General features: G+C 40.8%; 1 protein-coding gene across 3 annotated transcripts; it reads right to left on the bottom strand.

The window, feature by feature from the left end:
• Nucleotides 1–16,912: 16,912 nt before the first annotated feature.
• Nucleotides 16,913–22,633, bottom strand: GPR85 (G protein-coupled receptor 85). Of its 3 annotated transcripts, none has more exons than XM_004937542.4 (2): nt 22,418–22,633; nt 16,913–20,909 (listed from the first exon to the last, which is right to left on the bottom strand). In XM_004937542.4, exon 2 carries the CDS (start codon nt 20,732–20,734, stop codon nt 19,622–19,624), a length of 1,113 nt encoding a protein of 370 aa, XP_004937599.1. In that variant the 5' UTR covers nt 20,735–20,909; nt 22,418–22,633; the 3' UTR covers nt 16,913–19,621. The 3 variants fall into 3 exon arrangements, with proteins under 3 accessions (XP_004937599.1, XP_046756480.1, XP_003640402.1); XM_046900524.1 differs by having other exon boundaries at nt 22,375–22,438; XM_003640354.6 differs by lacking the exon at nt 22,418–22,633 and adding an exon at nt 22,010–22,116.
• Between the last annotated feature and the right edge of the window lie 171 nt (nt 22,634–22,804).

Raw genomic sequence — 22,804 nt, 5'->3', positions numbered from 1 at the left:
CGTCCACCTGGTACTGCAGAGAAGTGAGCGGCTGAGTTATGAGATCCTTCCTTTAATTTAGATTGTCCTTACGTGCTTTCGCTAGTAGAACATGTGCAGAACCATTTGCTCCATCAGGGCCTCAACACTGAGACACTGCAGTCCTAACCCTCCTCACACACACACCACTGACCCTCTGAGGACTTTTAGTACAGTCACTGTTTCATCAGCCTTTCTACTGGCCTACAGAAGGCTGATAAATTAATTTTTCCTGGATGAGATTAAACAGTAGGCCCAAATAAAGCAGTTCTTGTTGATTTTCAGTTTAATAATCCCTTTTTGACTTTCTCTTAAGTGCTGCTGTGGGCTTCTCTAATTCTTGATCAGCTTTTCAGCGTTCACCAAAACAGCAATTGGTCACAGTTGTCTGCTGGCAGCCACATCAGGAGCAAATGTGCCTCTTTACTGATGTTCTGCACTGCTTTGTTTATATACTGAAGGATTTCCATGGGTTCCTTCAGCCACTCTGGTGCACAGGAACCTGCGTCTGGCTGATTATCTCCCAGGACATCAACTCGTCCTGGCAGTGACTGTACACCAGCACGGAGTTCCTGTTCTTCACATACGAGCCAATAAACTGAACAGAAACGTACACTATTTGCTTGTACCTAGTCAGAAGCACACTCCAAATCCTTTCAGCGATCTGTCAGCCTCATTATTCACTGCTCCTCCATTTCTGTGCACTTTCTCAGTTGTGGTTTTCTTTTTTTTTTCCTTCCAGGTCGCTGATAAAAAAAATGAAGTCATCTGAGGCCAAGAACAAATCCTTGAAGGCCCCAGTAAAATTTTTCCTATTTGATGCAGATTCTACAGTTTCAGGCTGAGGTCTGTCAGTTACCTAGTTCTCAATAGCTTTAATCAGTTATTTTTGTGTCCTGTTTCTTAAGCAGAAAGTCATACAGGTCTAGGTCAAATGACGTGCAGAAGTCTAAGTATGTTACTTCCTCAATATTGCTTTTAAGAATTACATTTGTAATTTAGTCTGAAGTACTGAAATTTCTATTTATGGGTCAATTTAAAATTTTAAAATTGAGATCAATCATTCATTAATGCTATAAGAAATCCTATCATTAGGACTAATTATTGTCCAGGTTGTTGTTTTTTTTCCAGCTCCTCCTTTATCTGCTCTGATACTGGTATCTGGCCAATCACTTTGTAACTTGGGTAAACCTCTACAAGTATTCACCCAGCATAAATGCTTCTTTGCAGGCAATGGTCCAAGTTTACCAGCAACAGCTTAGGGGTCCGTTTAGCAGGGACGCTATACCTCCTAGCAAAGAGTGAAGAAGGATATTCACTGGGTTATATAACATCAATTTCCTCCACGCTTGCTTTCCCTTTGGTTTCATCAGTCACACAGCACCGTTTAAACAAGGATTTCATTTCAACAAATTATTCCACAGTCTAGTCTCAGGGCATGGCATGAAGCAACTGAAGGTTGAAATTCCTTTAAACTAAAGGGAGATTGAATTATCAGATCTCCAATGATTCCTAGAGCCTTGTTTTAAATTCCTCTGGAGATGATTTTGTGTTCTGGATCCCCTTCCCACATGTATGACATAGCTGCCTTATTTTTAGTTATTCCAGCGCATCCCCAGAATTACAGGCACCTGAACAGTCATTTTGGTTTCCTACTCCATATCACTGAAGTCAAGGGTAAAGAGTCATTCACTTCACTGACGGCGTGCCTGGATGATATTCTGAATTCTCAACTGTATATGATTTCACTAATATCAGCAGACCTATGACAAATAAGGACTTACTCTTAGTCTGCATTTTGTAAATATTATAAAAACCGTTCTTTCTTTTCTAAATATCACCATTCTGCTTTTAAGGAAAAGTTGTAAATTGTTCTACATGGAGTTATTATTAATCTTTCATCTCGTGTCACTTAAGTGTTGCATGCTCATATTTCCTAGTCAAATGAAAGTATAATTTAATAACTATACTTAAAATTGTACTTAATTTTGGATTAAATTCAGTAGGGTCAATTCAATTAGACATACGGTAGACCTTAGTGAAAATGCCAGCTTCTGAAGAACGTAGTTATTAATCACTAAGAGCCATATCATCTCCTCTGAGTTAGCTAAATACATACACAGAGCTGGATTTAAACCAATATCCTCGAGGACAAGACCTTCAGCTCCTTTAAAGATTAGACAATGATAACAATGCTATCATTTAGAGAGCTTGACTTGAGACAAATTTGAGTATGCAAACCTAACAGTGAATAATCTAAAATGTGACTGGATAATAATATAAAGCTTTTTGTATAAATAATGGAAAGAAACAAAGTAAGTTCTGCAGCCATTTCTGATCACTGGTTCTACTTTGACAATTATTATTATTATTTTTTCCTGAAAGGACACTCAGAAATAAGAAGTTTAAACTTTCTTCATTGTATCTATACACTGAATACACAGCACTGTGCAGAGGGAGCACGGGAGGCAAAGAGCTCTTCACCTTGAAAAGACATAATTTATCCTCCCATCTGGACTTTCATGATTAATTATTAATGTAGGAGTGAAATAAATAAGCTTTTGAATACTGTGTAGGAAATCCAGATTTTCTAATAAAACACTGAAATGAAAAACATGCACCATGGATCTCTGTGATCTATTTCTATTTTAGGACAGGAATGAAGGAACCAGTCTACTTCAAATCATACCCAACCAGGACCTGTGCTCTACAAACCTTTTATTCCAAGATTTTGCAGTGAAGAGGAAAAGGTGTTTGAATTCCAGCTCCTGTCTCATAAAGTTTCCAAAACGATGTATGAGTGAAAGTCACAGTTTTAGAGGGAAAAGGATTTTTTTAAGAGACTTTTTCATATACAGGTATTCAGATCAGCCAAGCTGACCCATGGTATCCATTAAACGTTAATAAAATAGTTCATTCGCACTAAGGATGAATTCTGCTATTATCATTCCTATTGTATACTGCAGTGTTGGCATCAGTATTTTATAACTAGCCTCATAGGACAAAAGGTATAATCATTTCTCCTTCTTCACTATTTGAACTGCGGTCAACAACATAAAACACTAAGCATGAATTTTAAACTAGTAATGCCAAACTAGATTTTATTCCTGGAGTCGCAGAGAGAGGACAACAGAATGTGTGTTATCATTTACTTTGAATATCCTTTCCTATGTGTGTATCAATACTGCAAACATACCTGTGGATAATTAATTGCTTGCACTGCAGAAGTACTACTGAGGCTAAGATTACTAACACTGTTACTTGACATTTTTACATTTTCCGTACCCTAAATTTGGAGTCAGCTTATGAGATGTCTTCAGAATTTCCCATTACTCCTATAAGCTTACTTTGCTGCTTGCTCTTTATTAGCGGGACGGGAGAAAAATGTTATGCAACTTCTCTCTTTCTTCATGATACATTTGGGTTTCCTTCAGTGTGCCCCAAAACCTCAGGGAAACTCACTTGCTTAAACAGAGACTACATCAAGCCTGGAGTGAATCATTCAGGAGCTCTGTTTCTGTGATCAGACATTCACTTGCCAGGGGACTGCTGTTTCCCTTTTCTTGCCATTTCTGCTTGTTGCAATCCATTCCCCTCAGCCTACTGGTATTCAAATAACCTTTCTTTCAACTACAGAACACAAGTCATTTATTCCCAAGTCATTATTTCAGTTCTTTTCAAACATTGGCAGCTACTATTCTGCTGATACTTAATTGCGCTATGAATTCCTCTTGGGAGGAACAGCCCCATCCATCGGCACAGGCTGGAAGCTCTGATGTAAAGCGGCTTTGCAGAAAAGGCCCTTTGGGTTCTGGTGGATCTCAAATTCAATGTGGGCCAGCAATGTGCCCCTGTGGCAACGGAAACCAACAGCCTCCTGGGCTGCTTTAGGAGGAGCAGTGCCAGCAGGTGAAGCGTGGGAGTCCTCTGCTTAGCACTACTGGGACACATCTGGAGTGTTGGGTCCAGTGCTGAGCTTCATGCTATGCAACAGAGACCAAGACACACAGGAGTGAGTCCAGCTCAAGGCCATCTACAAAACTAAAGTCTGTGACATATGGGGTGAGGCTGAGAGCTGGGACTATTTAGCTGGGAATCCTTGGGGAGGGATTTACCAGTGTGAGTAAATGCATAACTGGGGAGTAAAGACAGGGCCTCTCATTCACAGTGGCAAGATAAGGGGAGATGGGCATAAATCAAAAAACAGAAAATGCCAGTTACAAATAACAAAAAATCCAATCTCCTGTGTGGGTGGTGGAGCACTGGAGCAGGTTACCCACACTGGTTGTGGATGTTCCACCGCTGGAAGCACTCTGAGCCTGACTGGATGCGGCCCTGACCAACCTGCTCTGGCTGACCCCCAGCTGAGCAGGCCTTAGGACTGGGTGATCTACAGAGATCTTTTCCAGCCTCAGCTTTCCCATGGTTTCAGCTAAACAGAAACATGGGTGGGAAGCTGGTGTTGGAATGTGGTTCTTACACTGCTGAATCCAACTCCGTGCACATGTATTACTGAGAATAATATCTGCCACCAGGAGGACCAGCAGTGATGAGTTGATACTGTCTATATGCTGTATTTGCAAGATGAGGCCCTTTGTAAACTCAAGAGACCCGCTTCTATTGAGCCCATGCTTTCAATTACATGTTGTGGATTGTTCTTTAACAGAACTTAGCACAGGACCGCATTCTATACACACTTCAGTGGTTAGACAGGTTTGATGGAAGGAGGGAATCAATAATTTATGTTCTTTTAAAAATATCCATAAGTACATCACAGAGAATATCAAAACTGTGGGGAAAGGTGATATTATTATTTAATGCCTTGTTGATGAGGTTTATTTTGGTAAGCTCTTGACAGCACAAGGTAACATATCATCTTTGTGTTGACACAAACGCTATCAAAATGTGAAGGGATGCCTAACAGTAAGAGATCTGCATCCAAAGTAGATTTTTGAGAGAGCAAATTATTCTTTTCCTTCCCAATAGCTTGTTGGTTTTTCCTTGTTAGAATCCTGCCAAGACCTCTGAGCAAAATTAAAAAGCATTTTTGTTATTATAAACCATTCTCTCCAGGTCTGTTCAAAATTCCATTTCTTTCTGCCTTCCGTTCAATGTTGAAAAATGCTTGTTGGTATTTGTGACAGGAATGAACGTCTTTATATTTTCATTGCTTTTGCAGTATAGCTGCTTTCATTACTCACTGCACTTGCACTATTCATTTGTACATTGGACACCAAGGCCTTTTTCTATTTTTTCCTGTTCTTTGTTTGGCTTGTAAGGAGAGTGATTCAGAATGCTCCAGAGGGCAGTGTTGCGCTGAAAGCTTTGGTTCTGTGGGCTTTGCCTGGCTACTTTTTGGGCATCAGGAGGCTGAATGTTATTTATTCATATGCAGACTTACTAAATCGACCTTAAGTCTTAATTCCACAACAGCCTTGGATATACACATTTTACGATTGGGGTCCCTGCAACAAACATATTAATTGTGATTGTGCACAGTGTGATCTTTGAGGTTTTTCAAATGCTGAGTTAGATGGAAGCAATTTAAAAAAATATGGTTAAAAAACACGGTAATCTTAAATAACGATGTGCTAGTGTCACCAAATTTCCCTGTTCATATCACATGGGGGAAAGGGAAGAGAGAAATCATCCCAACAAGGGCACAAGAAAGCGATGTTCCCACTCCTTCCTAGGAGCTCTGCGAAAGAACAGCATTTCTCAGTCCTGATTAAGGCCTCACAGGAGCACACAGGAGCTGGTGGGGAAGTACTAAATCACGTATCTCCTCCAGTCATGGCCTACCATAATTTCCCTCCGCCTTCCCTGCCCTTGATGGAGTATGCACCAACACTGTTTGCTGGCCTGGAAAAGCCAGGGTCACTGGGTCCAATTGTCACTGTGCCCTAAACTCCTTGAGAACTTTCTAGCTGCATTTATCTTATTTTTTAAGCATCTCTCAGATTTATCTCTAAACCAAAGACACCTTGGCTGTGCCTAAACTGTCCTCTTAATTAAAGAATGCCTACTAATGAAAGGTTAGTCTCTGCTCAGAGAGAAGTCCTGCTGCACAGCATGCTGCTTGCTTGGAAGCATGAGCAATGACTATAAAGTTCTGAGTATCCTCAGATACAACCATGTATCCTCAGTCGTCAACCATGCAGCTGAGGTGCCCATTCCACCTCAGCTCCTGGGTCTAAAAGCACCTGTTCAGCCTCACAACCACTCTGTGAACTGTGTGTGGCTTACAGCCACAGCTTCAACTGTTTGAATGCCAGCTTGCACTCAGGAAGAGGCTTTTGAAAGCCAGCATGCCACCTTTTATAAACGTGCCCATAGCATGGCTTGAATCTATGAGATGTATCTGTTCGTATGGGGAGGTATCATAGGGTGGTCACTGCAAACTAAAAAAAATCAGTGAGGGACAGAAGAAGGGTCATGGAACATTGTGTTCCTTAGCTTGCCCTTGAGCCTTCATACCACTGAACAAGCAAAGGACTAAAGACCCTCCCATATATGCTTACGGATTTAAACATTGCTGGCAAGGGAAAGCTTGAAGTTGTCACCTGAGAGTGAACAGTGACCTCTTAAAATGAGACACCTAAAAGCAAGCAAAGGAGCATAAAACAGCAGAAATTCAAGATTGGGATTTTTACTTGCTTAATTTTTGTTGAACAGGGACAAATAGTCTAGCTCTGCTGTTGCTGCCCTCAAAAAGCACAGTTTCAAGTGTGTAGCAACTGGAGGAGGACAAAGGAAAATACTGACAGAAGTGGGGAGGTACTGGTGTGGTGGAAGGACAATGCCCAGAATAGAAATACCTAACACCTGTACCTCTGGTAGCTACCAGCCTGCATTTACTTTCTTCACCTGAGTATTGGCAGAAGTCTCTGCCCTGTGGAACTACTAAAACTCATGTGGATTCTGACCATTTACTGGAGGTCAGGATGGTGACATGAGTGTCCACAAGAGCTCATTGGCACAACAGCTCTTGACAGGCTGCTCAGAAGTGCCCAACAAGTTTACAACACGCTCATGAATGGGAGAAATATACCACTCTTTAAACTGCTCATCCAGCAGAGGGAGGGTTTGCTATTAGCTCTCTCCCCCAGATTCTTGACTTGAAGAGAGTGACACACTCCATGCCAAGAAAAGGAAAAGAAGATACTGCCATCTGCTTGCGTAGAACTACACATTTGTGCACCAGCTCTCCTGTACAGATAAAGAGGAATGACACTTCCCTTTTTGTCAGATTCAGTCTGGAGTGTGAGGCAGTGTTCTCATCAGAGACCTGAAGAAAGGCTGTAGGATACCCATGCAATAAAACCTCAGGCTGACTTAAGGACCTACATGTCAGGCCTGCAACAGCCTGAAGACCTCCCTCGCAGCTTAGCAGCCAAACCATCACCTGGACTGCTGGAGCTTCACAGAGAGCCAAGGGATCCCCAACTGCCCACACATACCCTCAGGGGATCCACCTGCAATCCACAGAGCTGCTGTTCCCACTGGGCTGTCTTGCACAGCCTGTCGTGGGTTGAGCAGGTTTGGGTTCTAGCACTGTATTGATGCAATCAGTTTTAAATACTAAACGTTAGGCATCACTAAAATCCCCTTAACTAATGATACTGTTGCAGTCTGGCAAAAGTAAAAATAATAATAATAAAAAAAAATCAGGTATCAGTATTTGTATTTATCTATAATATTTTGTGATAACCCAGATACTGAATTGCCCAGGCAACTGTGCCTTAATCGTGTGTAACTGCCAGCCTGTATTTTTGCAGGCATATCTACCCTGACAAAGGCTTTTAATATTTAAAATCATGCAGATTATCTATTCAGTCCTCAGAAAACTCATTGTGATGAATTCAGTATCTCAGTTTCAGGCACTTCAACTGCTGACACCTTTCTTCAGGCTAGAGAGAGAGACTTTATTAATTGTACTAAAAATCCTGTGCAAACATTTAAAAGATATTATTTAGTACTCAGTAAAATGTTTGTTTTTTTTTTTATTTGAGTATGCCACCATCTATCAATGTTGTCACGAGTATCTAGGTCTCAGAAGTCTTTTTCCCCCCCCCCCCACTCTCCTTTCAAAATGTATTTTTATTCTAAGTGCCTCTGTTTATGCAAATGTATCAGTCATGTCTACTCAGAAATGCTTATATCATATCTGAGGTCAGGAATTCAGCTGTATTTAAATTATATGCCAGATGGATGGGCAATGCATACATTTCAGTTCTTTGACAACTTAATGAACATATCTCTTGGCAAGATGAGGCTATCTGAACATCCCAAATCATCAGTCACAGTTGTCTCCTAACTTTTGGGCCGCAGTCTACTGTCAGCAACAAGAGCTGACCACCACGCTATCTCATCAACCTCTAGCTGAAAAAGCTGTAACAATTATTTGCTTGCCTAGAGCAGCTACAGCCATCTTCCAGGGCCTTGTCAATTACAAGGGTAAATCCAGATTTATAATGAGTTTCAAAAAATCTAGAAACATTCGCTAATTAATTCTCCTATCCTTCCATTAAATTATATTATCAGCCATTCTATTCAACTGGCAAACAGCGCAGAATAAAAGTTTGAGGAGAAAAAAAAACGAACCAAGCAAACAAAACCCTGAACTAAACATTTTCAAGCTGACAGATTATCTGGCTATCTTATTTTTGGAAGTTTATCCTGAAATACTGCTTGGCTTAATCTACATAAAGATGTCAAAAAAAAAAAAAAGGAACTTTTCTTCACATCACATTTTGTGTTTCTCAAGAAGGAAAATATCTGCAGGGAATTTCAACTTATGCTTTTCGGAAGGCCAAGACTTAGCAAAGCACTCTAACCATAACACTTTTGATCAGTTTTACCACTTACAAACCTATTACACCAACATAATCTATACTTATGGGTGCTGTATTGCTATGCAAATTGGCTAACTAGTGTCTTAAACTAAGAATCCCCAAAGTCCTTGGGATGTTTAAAACTAGGGGATAACTACAAAGTTGGCCTGTATAAATCATGCAAGGTCACCCATGCAATGATATTACCGGGAAAGCTGCAATGAGAACCTGGAACTTACTGGCTTTCTTCCTAATGGTCACTTCACCAGACCAAGATACCACCATTATGGGAGATAATGATAATAAAACACTGCAGTGCTCTCAAATTGCACAGAAATGGCACTTTCACTGCTCTGAAAAGCTGTCAGTCAGTCTGAAAGTCATCAAAATTGCTGGGCCAACATGCTCTAAATACAGTGTCACTTATGAAGAATATGTAGTTTTTCTTGGTAGAGTAACAAAAGTATAGTTACAAAAAAGAGAAAGAATAAGAATATGGGAGTAGAACAGAAAAACCTATTACAGTGTCAAGAAAAAGAGTGAACAGGGAAATAATGGATACTAATCTTTCTGCAGGCTCCAATTGAACTCAGATATTACAGTGACTACTGAGAACAGACACTGAGAGCACTGGAACCACAGCTGCCCAGGCACCACTGTTAGAAACCCTTATAACTGCTTTCTTTTGCCATGGGTTAACACTAAGTCACTGGTAAACGGATCCTCTAATGGACAATAGCAACCTGATCCTGTCTGGGCAACCTTCATTCTGTTTCTTCCTAAATCTTCTGCAATACAGCAGCTCTTCCCTTCTTTCACCCTCCCACTCTCCAACTAATGCCATTTCCTTTTCTCATTATTGTCACTCCTTCCATCCTTGCCAGAGTTCTTCATCTACTGGAATCTCAAATGCACATCTCTCCACTTTAATTCAAGCTTGCTTACTCAAGTTTGGTCATTCCTCCAACCTTCCCTTCAGCTGTCCTCACCTCCCACCACTCTTTTGAATATCCCCCAGTCTCTCTGGCTGGCTTCATCATCATCTTTTCTCCTCTGACTCTTCCCATAACAATTCAGGGGTTAGGTAACTTCTATCTTAATTTGGAAAAACAAAAATCAAAATCAGGTTTCTGTATCCCACTTATTCCTTATTTTCACAACAACCCTGCCATCTTAGTCTACTTCTTTTTAAGCCCACTGACTGCAGTCGCTACATGGAGTCAATCTCTTTGGCTTTCACCAGCTGTTTTCACTGAGCCTTCCTTTCAACATGACCTCTGATGACCTCTTCCTACCTAATGCTGAGGATCAGTAGTTATTTTCTGTTCCTCATTCAGCTTCAATGACACTTCTTTCTGCTCTTCTTGGTCTATCATCTTTCTTTCTTTATCAAGAGGTTCCAATCTGCTCATGTTGACAGGCTATCACTGACAATTATCACTGACAATTACATTTTCAGGAAACAGCCTTTGTACTTTCTCCCAAGCTGCTCTTCTCTTCTGAAAATCTATCCTCTTGTTATTTTTCAACCCTTTAAAAACCTGCCTTTTTATCATCTCTCTCCTTCACTATATTAAAAAAAAACAACCCCAACCAAACATCAACAACAAAAACCAACCCAATACACTGGGATCTCTTCCCCCATCACGCTTATCAACACTATCTCAGAATTTCCTTGGAATCTCACTTGCCTGTACCCTTCTTTTAATTGTGTGCTTTTACACAGAAGCTGCTTTTTCACAGAACCTAATACAAAAAGGTATTTGTTCATAATGAGGCTGTTAAACAACATGGTTATATAAATTACAACAGGAGTTCAGATTTCAATGCAGCAATCATCATATGAAAACCCCGACATGAAGGAAATAGAACCAAAATGCTTAAGAATGTGGTCTGGGCCTTAAAAACTCCTTTCTTAGACAATTCCAATAAAGTGAATCTATTGTCTTTAGAAATAAAGGTTTACGCCTGACTTCACTGAAAGCAATAGGTATTTTATTACTAATTTCAGTGTGGTAAGGGATTTTCCATCTGTCTTATCAAATAGTCTTCTTCAGTATTTGCAAAGAAGCAGTCAAATAGAAATAGTTATAGTTACAGCATTTCACACATATTCAGTGACTAGAAATTACCTTGACAACTTGATTTCTAATTTTGTACTACGTTTGTATGCTAAATCTGACAATACCCAGGTAGAAAGCCAATGTTTAATGGATCACGAACATGACTTAAGAAAACACAGCTTGTTTTGTAGTTTTACACTGCCTCTTCTGAACTTTAAATTAATACATTATTTAGTAGCCAGCACTTGTCCTTAGACAGCACGGTTCAGATATCAATACCACCACAAACAACCACATTTGCCAAGCCTCTTGTATGAAAGGGATTGAAGATGCTTGCGTAAGAAACATGTCAGAGCAGGAAATTAACTCCTTCAGCTGCAACAACTGTTACTGCATCAGCATTTAATTAACTGGCATAAAAACATCGCAATATTCCCACTGATACTGTGTTTTCCATTGAGACTTGGGGTTCCCCCAGCTGGGAGAGGGTGATGGGCATTTTTGTGACACTGTCTTTAAGTTAGGATGCTAAGAAGCAAATTTAACATGCAATTTTAATCCAGAAGATACAAAACAGATTTTTTTTTCCAATACAAAGGAGTACATCCCAGCTTTTATGCCAGTGTGCCTCCTACAGGAAGGTCATCTATACAGAACAGTCTTCACAAACAGTGGTTTCTGTCTGCTTCAAGATTTACGTTTACATTTTTACAAGGAAATTATTTGATCTCCCATTCATTCCCTTTTCACTCACCTCTTTTTCACCCATGAAAACCAGAAACTACTCACAACAAACACTGAAAGGAAAACAAGTTTCAAACATGTGAACACCACGGACCTTGTCCAAATAATCCATCTGGGCTAGCTCCTTAGGCTGGTGGGTCTAGTGACCAGAACCACCACACAAGCTGCTTGGGGCAGGAACCAGCCTATTATGGGTTCGAATTCCAGTCCACTCCTATGTAAAGAAGTGGGAGCAAGGTTTTGCCAGCAGTATTCCACCTCACCTTAATGCACATACCCTTACCACCACTTAGGAACTTACAAAGAGGTATACAAATGAGTCCAAAGGCATTATCTACTAGTACTAGCACAGGAAGATACTACTAAATGTCCTTCATCTTCCCTTGTGCCTGATTTTATACTCATCATAGAATCATAGAATCGCTAAGGTTGGAAAAGACCCACAGGATCATCCAGTCCAACCATTCGCCCTTCACCAATGGTTCTTGCTAAACCATGTCCCTCAACACAACATCCAAACGCTCTTTGAACACCACCAGGCTCGGTGACTCCACCACCTCTCTGAGAGGTCATGCTTCAGTGTGATGTTCCATGCCTTCCACAGGAGCTTGAAGTGTCTCTACTCATTACCAACTATACTGCAGTATTTTGAGGAGTCTGAAAATAATCCATATATATGCATATACGTCCTCCCTTGAAAGCAATCAACAGATTGCTTTTGCGCATAGCCTATGACGTAGATTACTGTTAACATTCTGTACAGCATCCTCTCACCGAGAACTAGTCAAGTAAAAAACATGAACACTTACATTAACCATCGTGATTTTCTAGTCTTTATTGAGACAAGATTTCACAAAAGAGGGAAAATTTTCCTTGAAGAGGGACTGCAGGACTATAGCCAAAATTACAAGGATTACATGTCAAATGATGCTCTATTTATTTATTTATTTATTTATTTTTGCTATATGCCCCTATTGCTATAGCTTTGACAGAGTATATTAACTGTATATAACTGTACTTATTTGTATGTTTACTTGTGTTTACTTTCATTTACATAATTATCTTACAAAAGGAGCATTTCTCTTTTGTGCTAGATATCTTAGGATTAAATTTAAAATTGCAGTTATCCAAATATGTTATTTTAGGAGCCCCATCACTATCACTTCTATTGCCCAATCATTACCATAAATTATTACACAGAAGCTAAATATACATTTCCAGTCTTTGTGATGTCCAAATAGTCCCGCAGTCAGAGAGATCGAATGTTCCCTGCGGTGTGCCATAATAATCTGCATTGAGTGTTCTGGATCAAATAGGAGAAATTTCCAAAGCTTAAGAGCCTTGACAGAGAATTCAGGAAATGTAATTGTAGAGTGTCTTAATTTCAGAAATAGGATTTGTGTTGTCTCTAACACAGGAATTGCTTATGGAAATGAGCAAGCACATGCTTTGATATATACCTCCATAATCAGTGCAAAGCTACAAATGTTTTACCATTAAGCATGTATTGTAAAGACTATACAAACTCAATTAAGCATAAAATCAACTTGTGAGGAGTGGGATGGAGTGGACTGGCAGAGATTGAATGCATTTTCAAATAAAATAAAATGAAAACAAATCAAGAGTAAACTCAGTTACTTCTGAGGGGGCAACAGAGCATGAAACACCAACCAGCTGACATAAACATTTACCTCTGGACCTCTGCTTCTCCCATTACTTCTTTTGTCTCTGAGAAGACAAACATGTATCACTTGTCTTCAGTCTGAACGTTTTCTGGGCATTTCTGATCTCTGCTCCCTGCTCCAGTTCACCCATTAATACCAAGGGTATGCACAAATGAAGCCCGACCTAAGATCAGCGTGGAAGCGGTCATAGGCTGGAGGTGGACCAGTTCCACAGGAGGTGACTTCACTGAAGGGAAATGGCAGGAATTTGCTAACTCATAAAGAGGAGTGGAAACCTGATTGTATCCCTCCACCTGCTGCCTAACGTAGTCAGCATATATACATCTGCTTCTCTTAAACTATCTCGAGCACCCAATCCTCCAAAATTATGCAGAACTCTGTTTTTAGCAACTTCTTCAGTTTGCTTAAGGATGTTAACATGCCTGAGCTTTATGATTATGGAATGAAAATCATACAGTTAATGGTAGCATGAGAATTAAATCCTGCTCATAGATACTAGCAAAACACAGACAAGCTGATAGACTATAACCATGCAGAAAATGCAATACGTAGATGATAACCTTTTTCACTGCAAAGATAACCTCAACAAACGTATTTCTGGCTTGCTTCTCTTCTCTCCAACACACTTTTCAGTTTGCCTTTGCTTTCCTAAAATTGAAACTCCAATATTCCAGGTAAATACGAGGAATAATCAACTGGAAGCGGGACACTGGACTTTGTTTGTTTGTTTTCCTAAGTGATTGCTTACATTTGTCAACCATAAGCTTCATGGGTTTATTTAAAATGTCACTACGACGACTTAGTAAGTGGCATACTAATTGAAATTCAAACATATCATTTCATACTTGGGATTTTTAATTCCACATTACAGTACAACTCGTCTTAACCAAGAAATGACAGGATGACAAAAAAATATGCATCTTCGGCTAGATGGCTCTTTAACAAAGGTGAAGTAGACTCTTCCTGAATTAGCACAGGGATAATTTTGAATAATCTCTGGAGACAGTAATTTGTCTAATATTTATTGTAGCTAATGCAATTTGTTGAAGATTATATCAGACGAATCCTGTTTTGAAAACTTGTGCTCATTAGAAAGCACAGTACAAAAACTGTGATGTAAAGAAGAAGTCTCACTGGATTCCATCAGTCAAGGCACTGTCTAAAGACACTGCTCTTTAAGTGCATCAGGTACACAAAATCACTGAATACTGAATACATTCATTTCTATTTAAATGGCTGAAGATTGTTGCTACTTATTTCCTCTTTAGACTATTACAAATGTAGCTTATTTACTGTGGCCCTTCTTTGATCATGGTATACTTTTGTAATTACACATTTAACATAAACAAAGAACGCCACTAAATCTCTTTGCTACTTATAATGAGCAATTTCTAAAATTCATGTTTTTTTCCCATACTGTCTAGTTAAAGACTTTATCCATTGAACTGGACAGTTTCATCATATTTTTTTTCTAAATATAAAGCACGAGCTATTTTCAGGCCACTCAAGGAAAGTCATGGTATGTAATATTAAACTTTTTGATTCGTTACTGGCATACGCATTGCAAAATGCCATCTTGTCCTGCTGCTAATGGACAGAGCCACAGCATGCTTATGTTCGTTACCAATTTCGATCACTGGTTTCTTCACGCTCAAAATCACTTCAGTAAACAAAAGGAGAGAACATCTACTGAATTTTACTTTTGAAGAACAGTATCTTAGAGTGAGCCCTTTCTTTTTTCTGAAAAGTCAACCAGATTAGTAGCGTGCACTTACACAGCTCTCAATGAACATAAGCTGGAAGGAAGTTGTCTATGTGGTATGCAGAATTGTACAGTCAACTCCTGGTTGTCTGTGGGTGTGTAACCCAGGTTGCAGATTAGCACAGCTATGCTAAAACAAAGCAGAAAAAAAAAAAGGAAAAACACCCACCATTTTCCTTTGAGTTTCTACTTTGGCTTTTTACTTCAGCTTAACTTCATTCCTCAAAAAAAAGTAATAAACACAGGAAATTCTTGCAGTCTAGAGTGCGTATGCTTTGTATTAGCTAAGACTTAGCTCTACGCAAGTTAGTCTACACCATTTCTATTGTCAACAATTGACATCTGACTGTGTAACTACGGAAGAGCCTGGCAACCCACAGTTCTATTTAACATTTGCTAAAAAACAAATGTTAGTCCAAGTACCTCTCTAATCTACCTCAAAAACCATCAGACTTCCCTTTGACTTTGTTTATTAAACGCACGGGTAATAGCAGCTTGCTGTGACACTGCGCTCCTATAAGTAAAATGTTTTCACGCTTGAAAGGCAAAGCAAAGACAGTACAAGCGAACAAACTCAATGCACTTAAAAGGAGATGGATGCAGAGGACTCCTCTGCCCCCGAGGCCTGGAGAATGGCTGAAAACCATTGCATAATAATCTTCTATGGCTGTACCAACAACCTTGCATTAATTTGATAACTGTACATTTGATTTATTTAGAGAGTTCATGCAGCAACAACTGTGGCTTCTTTATGAAGGGGTTGGAAAAGAGGAAACCGCTTCCTGTTGCCCGCTCCCCATTCTCATTCTTTCTTTGCGTAACACAGACAGCATCTACTTCGTTATCAAAGCCAAAAGCCAGAGATACCCGGTGTGCAAGACAAGCCCCATGGCATGACAGCTGCAGATATGAAGGCAGCTGGAAGGAACCAGTAGTCTCTCTGTATCCAGGAAGGCAACCCGGACACTGACAAACTTTGGGCAACCACTGCAAGAAAGTATAGCTCGTCTGTCTGTTGTGGAGGAGAGATGGCTGAGATACTTAAAGAGCAGTGGGGCAGGATAAATGTAGGACTCAATATACAAAATATCTCACCTTGAAGAAGTGATGGAGGCTGCCAAAGGGCCAGTGGTGCAAACAGATTGAGGAAAAATCAGGATCAGACATTTTTTTTTCTAGACAGCATCTGTTCTTACACTTTTTTTCTGCCACTAACTTCTCATTAACCATGAGCATTAAACATCAATGCAGACAAGCCAGTGTGATATTCCCTGCTATTCTGAAATAGAAGAGTAATCTACCAGCCCAGTAAGCTTTGGCACCAATTTCACACGCATACTAAAATGAAAGCAGAAAGGTTTTCATACTGTGATGCATTTATGTACTGAATTGGAAGGAAGCTTCTTGCTCCTCTGAACTTATACCCTAACGCATGAGGCCTGTCGTGGCAACCAGGATCAAAATGACAGCCATGTCAATATCTGCAACTACTGCTTTGGTTCATGTATACGTGTAACTCTTGTAGGAACCTCTCAACTACTTGACATCCTTTGCAAGTGAGTTCCAGTGAGTAATAACATTGCATGAAATGTTACTTCATATGTTGTCACTTAACTTCTCTGCGTATCCCCTTGGTCTTTTAACACTGGAAAGAATAAAAGGAATTACATATTACACAAGACTCGTACTGGAAAAATATAAAATATCACTTAAAGCACTTCTCTATCAGGTAGTAACACACTTGTGTATCTTTCAGTTAGTCAAAGGAATTACGTTGATATCAAAAGAAAAACATTTAGCAAAATATTTGCTTTCAGACTTGTTTACTGTTTATTATTTTAATTTACATCAGTTACTGCTTGCAAAACTTCCAGGGAAATAATTTTTGAACTGTTTTTTTTTTTTCTTTTCCCACTGCATAGTAAACACAGCCTTCTTAGTATTTCAGAAGCATAGTACTATAGAAACGTTAGGGCCTGCTTCTGCTCCAAATGAAGTGAATGGGAAAACACCAACTGACTTTATTAGGAGTTAGGCCAGGCCCCGAATATGCAGCTCTTGAAATGTCATCGTTTTCTGGCTAATTATCAGAACCGACTACTTCTACAACTATAACACTATTTACAACTTTATTTATATGTACTTCTTTATTACAATATGTAATATCAATGTTCCTTGTAAAGGTTACTATTTTATAGAAATTAGACTGAAGTTATTGCCAATCAACCTTTTAATAAACTTAAGTGGGATAACTTTCAGAATTTTTCTCAACACACGATTCAGCTTTTATGCACTCTTTCCATCTTTGACAATTGCTTAACTACCTTAATTTCAAAGCCTTTTCCAGCATAATAAAAAAGTCCTTTTGGTAGAAGTTTATTGGTCCCGTTTCAAATAATGTTCTGAAACATTCTTGCACTGATGAGGACTCATTATTTCAGCAATTTTTCTGTTTCAACACAGTATATTAGGCCATGCCTCTCAACCAATCAACCTCAGTATAAAAGTGTAAGTGAGGTCAAACAGATTGCTCACTAGATCTTTGATCAAGTTGTCTGATCACATATAGACACAACTCTCTGAATTGTTGCATATGTTGCATACTGTTATCATATAAATTTAAGCATTTCCATTATTGACTGCTGCTTGTGTACGTATAGATTAACTTGCTGATCGTAAAACTACAACAAAGGACAAGATACACCAATACTGAATCAAGACCTCTAGTCTTGTCGCTCCAGAAATTAAGAAAAAAATCAACGTTCTTTATGATTGACTGACTCGTGATGTTGTGCTTCAAATACAGACATTTTCCAAAATCAAACTGTGAAGTTAATGTCAAATACTGTGTTGTAACTTTAAATATAACTGACATATTAAAACAGATAGATGGGTAATTATGATAAACTACACAATAGTGCTACTGTAGATAATATCATTTATCAATCCTGTGGTCCCCATCATTCATGCATTTACAGTTTGGGAATACAGTGACTGCAAAGGATAATAATTCATAATGGCTACATTCTCAGTACTTCATGCTAGCTCACTAGACAAAATAAAAAAAGGTTAATTGTATAACTGGAAAAATGTAAAATTTTATTCCAAGAAAATTAACAAGCTACACAGGTAAATTTTGGCAAATGCAACTTTATATTGAAATCCACACATCTGTATCTTAAAGAAGGAAAGACTCACAGACTCTAATGTATTTCTAAAATACTAAGAAATCATATTATATGCTTTCACAAGTTAAAACTTAAATAATTTAAAACAACCAATACACCAAAATGTGCAGAAAATATAAACAAGACTGTGCCTTCAGTAGAATAAATGCTTCACAAATTGTGCAAGATATCATACTAAGGCTGCGGTCTCCCCATGACAGCTGTCTTAAAATATAAACATACATCAACTGCCTGTGTTTCTCAGAACAAACTAGAAAGGGCGGCACACCTAGAAAAAAATCGTATCATCCCAGTGATGTGCATACTGATTTTGGGAACCATCGGAGTAAAAAGGAAAAAAGAGGACTAAGTGATCGTTCATGCACTCCCAAATGACTGACCAGAGTCACTGATTCAATTTTCCTTGCTTATTTGCTTCAATGCTAAACAAAATGGAAGATACTAGATAACCCTTTAAGGCAACATGTGTTTATTCTGTATAATTATAACTGTTCAATTATGACTGGATATTATCATTAACGTTGCCTAACAGACTGATATCTAGCTTTTTAAAAAATATAAATAAGAGTCTATTAAACTTTATACCAAATCAGCAAAAACCACAGAATACAGTTAAATGTTATTATTTCACTGTTAAGGAAAATGGCATTTAGAAAGAGTAATATATTTGGGAAAAAAGAAAAAGAAAAAAGAAAAAGAAAAGAAAAAGAAAAGAAAAGGAAAAAGAAGTCTAAATGAGAACAAAAATACTGCTTTGGAATGCTCCCCAAAACTTACTCACAAGGCAAACAGATTTGTAAGTGTGATAATCCAATAATGCATGGCACATCTTTAATCGGTTACAGTACTTGAGTCCCCAGTTTTCAGTCTTTGCAAAACAATAATTGTATGAAATGTTTTAAAGGTCTTCGGATGTCTAAAATTAGTTTTATCAACACATTAACCTCATATCAACTTAATTTATTAAGATGTCCAATGCTAATGTTTCTGATGGTCTTATTTTATGTAGTGATATACACAGCATTTAGCACTGATACTTAGCACCTGCTACTTTCATAATCTAGATTTCAACCACATAAAGAAATTCAGGGCAGTAGTTCAGTCCTTTGTTCTTAATTACAAACCTTCAGCAGTGGTCAGCAGGAACATGTTTAGGTTTAAAATAGGATTAGAGGTGAGCTATTGCAAAGACTGCAGAATGTTGCCCAAATCCTTACAACTGCTGACATCCCATTCTTGATTTTCTTCTCAAGACATGGCTACAGGCCACAATTGCTTAGCAGAGAATGGTAGTGTTTCACAAGGCTAAAGATTTACAGATGCTCCCTCATATAACACAGTAAGGTTCCCTTGGTAACCTGGATTTTCTGCAGTAAAGAAGGGTTGTGCTGAAACAGCGCCTCAGCTCCCTGTTGGAGAAAATGCAGACAAAAGGATTGATTCCAGCTTGGGCAAAACTCATCCAGACAGCGGCCGTTAGAAATCCCCCCGGTACTACAGGCCCTCTTGCAAAAACTCTCCAGTAACAGGCTACCAAATAGGGACCCCACAAGGTCAGAAAGAGGAATGTCATGATGTAGAACATTCTGCTGATTCTCTTCTCCATTTTGAACTCGTCTAAAACCAGTAGCCTTCTCCTGCCCGTGGTGTTGGCGTTCTGCCTGATTCCCAACAAGGTTGGCGGTGTGGGACCCCTTCCAAATCCAGCCAGCCAATTAGCAGCTGCTTGACCACTCGCTCCGGGACCGTGAAATGTCCAGTTCTGGCTCACCGCTGCAACAAACTGGACTGGCTTCATTTTCCTGCGATCGTGAACAAAAAATATCAGCTTGAGGTAGACAAGCTGTGTGGCTAGGAGGATGAGGGCAAGAAGAAGCATAAATCCCAAAGAATCATTAGCCCTGAAGGAACGATGCTGGAAAGTGCATTGGTCTTCCTCCCTAATGAACGAGTAGGTGCCCACGTCTAAAACTGGGGGGAAAGCCATGGCTACAGAGAGAGTCCACACCATACAGATCACGGCCAAACAAGTCCAGAAGGTCAGCCTCTTTGTATAAAAACGGTGGTGGGCAATAGCTAAGTATCTGGTGACGCTTATGCAGAATAACATGAAAGCGGTGTGAAAGCAGGACAAAACCCCCAAAAAGGCAATCACTTTGCAAGTAAGAGTCCCGTACGTCCAAGTAGAGCCATTTTTTACAGAGGTGAAAACAAACGGGAAACAAATTGCAGATCTGAGGATATCTGAGCAGCAAAGATCCAACAGGAAGTAGTAAGGAGCTCTATGCAAGGTCTTATCTTTGACTAGCAAAATGGAGATCAGAAGGTTACCCACCACACTGACTCCTATTATGAAACCCAGTGAAGTCAGTTTCAGAAAAGCTGTTAAAGGAGAGAGATTTTGTAAAATGTTGTCAGCTGCATGGCTGTAGTTCGCCATAGATGGATGGATGATATGTATATTGCCTCAGTCAAGTCTCATGATCTATATATAAGAACAAGGAAAAAATAGATCCATACATCTTACTGAAAATGTAATCCACAAACAGAACTGATCTGGTGTCTAGTCATACAGTACATCCTCTTCGTTCTGATTTGTCATGCCATCAAAATATCTGAAAAAAAATCGAGCTATCAGTTCTTAAGTTAACGAGAAATGATGTCAGAAAGTGCTAACAAAGATGGTAATTTATGGAGGAGCAAATGAAGTTGTAAATTTGAGTACTATTGTTTGTTTTTAAAAATCACGAGGCTTTCACAGATACATATGTGCATACTTACTGTTCAGCATGTTTGATCCCTGGCATTTCACAGATCTGGCTGCTTACAGTCTCAGAACTGGCCAGTGCCCCTTAGCTTTGGTAGCGTATGTCATTTTACAGTCAAAGCCTCGGAGATTTTATGAATCGAAAGATTCCCAGTTTGCAAGCCCAAGAGCTAATCACTGACATCCTTAAAAAAATCCCCAAAGGCGGCTGGTATTCTGACATTACCTATGTTTATTTTACGGCTACGGTATTTGTCAGTGTTTTAGAGGCAGCTGCTGTGTTGATACGGATCACACCCAAAGAAACCCTGCAGAATTTATGTTTTTTAACCCGAGTCACCGAAGCACATTAATCACGCCGTGTTAGTTCATGCACATTCTAAGAGAAACGGTATTCATTATCCCCCTCCCTTCCTCCTGCAAACCGTAATTTCATCATTTCGGCTTCCAAACAAACAGGTACGCCAGGCAGCCGATGGCACTGTGCTTCAGGGTCCCCCCCTCTCCGCTTTAATGCAAATCTTTAAAAGCCTCGACATCATTCGGAATAAGCAACGCTCGATGTCAATACCGAGACAAAACAGGCATCGCACCCAAGACATGACGCCCATCCTTCGGGGAGGGCTGCTTTGGGTTATGCTTAAATAAACATATCGCACATCGACCGCATCTTTTATTATTATCTTTTATCCCGCTAATCGGGGCTCCACGACGCCCGCTAATCCTCCCGGCGAACGCACCGGGGCACATTTCATGCAGCAAAACGACATAAATGGAAGGGCTCTGCCTGCCGCTGTGCCGCCGTTGTTTTTTTCCTCCCCCCGCGCCGGGGACGGAGCCCCGCAGCAGCCCCGGGCTGCCCGCCGCCCGCACCGAGCGCTGCTCCGCCACCTCGGGCGTGCAGAGGATGTTCCCGCTGAATCCCCAGCAAGATCCTTCCATTCTTACCGTCCACAAAAGAGCCTGATTGCTGCTGTGTAAACAGAGGCTGATCAGATCATGGCATCGTTTTAAAACCATGAAATCAGGCTCCCCCTCCCCCTCCCGCCGGCCCCGCCGCTTCCCCTCCTCCGCGGAGCTGTCCCCGCCGCGCGGCCCTGCCTCCGCGCACACGGACACCGCACGCACCGCACACACCGCGCACCCCCGCCGGCCGCCCGCTCCCCCACCCACGGCCATGCAGGGCCGCGCCGCACCGCACGCAGCCGCCGCCCGCCAGCCGCAGCCGGAGCCCTGCGGGAGCCCCGCGGCGGGGCCGGGCAGCGCGCCCCGCGCTTTGTCCGCTGCCATCGCGGAGCGCTCCCCGCACGCACCCGCGGCTGCGGCAGCCCCGCTCCAGCCCTTCCTCCTTCCTACCTGTTGGTGCCGGAGAGCCCCGCATACCACAGCCGCTCCTTCCCGCGGGATCCCGCCGGCTTCCTTTAAAACCCTTCTCGCTTCCCTCCGCCGTCGCTCATCCTCCTTCCCCTCATCCCTTTTTCTTTCTTTCTTTCTTTTTTCCTTTTCCTCGGTACCCTGACGGAGCGCCCAGTCAGCGGCTCGCCCGGCGCATGCTCGCAGCGCCTCCTCCCCGCGCCGAGCCCCGTCCTCCCCTGTCGCAGCGGCACGGTCCCCCCCGTACCGCGGCGGCGGCGGGCTGGCCGGGGGCACGGCACCTCAGCGCCGGCCGCTCTCCCGCCGGGGGCGCGGCAGCCCCCGCCGCAGCCGCCGTCTTCGCGGGGAGGGGAACGCGGCCCCCGCCTC

Source organism: Gallus gallus, chromosome 1 (assembly GCF_016699485.2).
Source record: "Gallus gallus isolate bGalGal1 chromosome 1, bGalGal1.mat.broiler.GRCg7b, whole genome shotgun sequence".
Classification (NCBI taxonomy): Eukaryota; Metazoa; Chordata; class Aves; order Galliformes; family Phasianidae; genus Gallus; species Gallus gallus.
Note: the sequence above shows the minus strand (reverse complement) of the source record. Positions and strands in the feature narration are given on the sequence as shown.

Bases quoted from the DNA above. Each gene is read 5' to 3' on its own strand.
- GPR85 (XM_004937542.4), bottom strand. From the start codon at position 20,734: ATGGCGAACTACAGCCATGCAGCTGACAACATTTTACAAAATCTCTCT.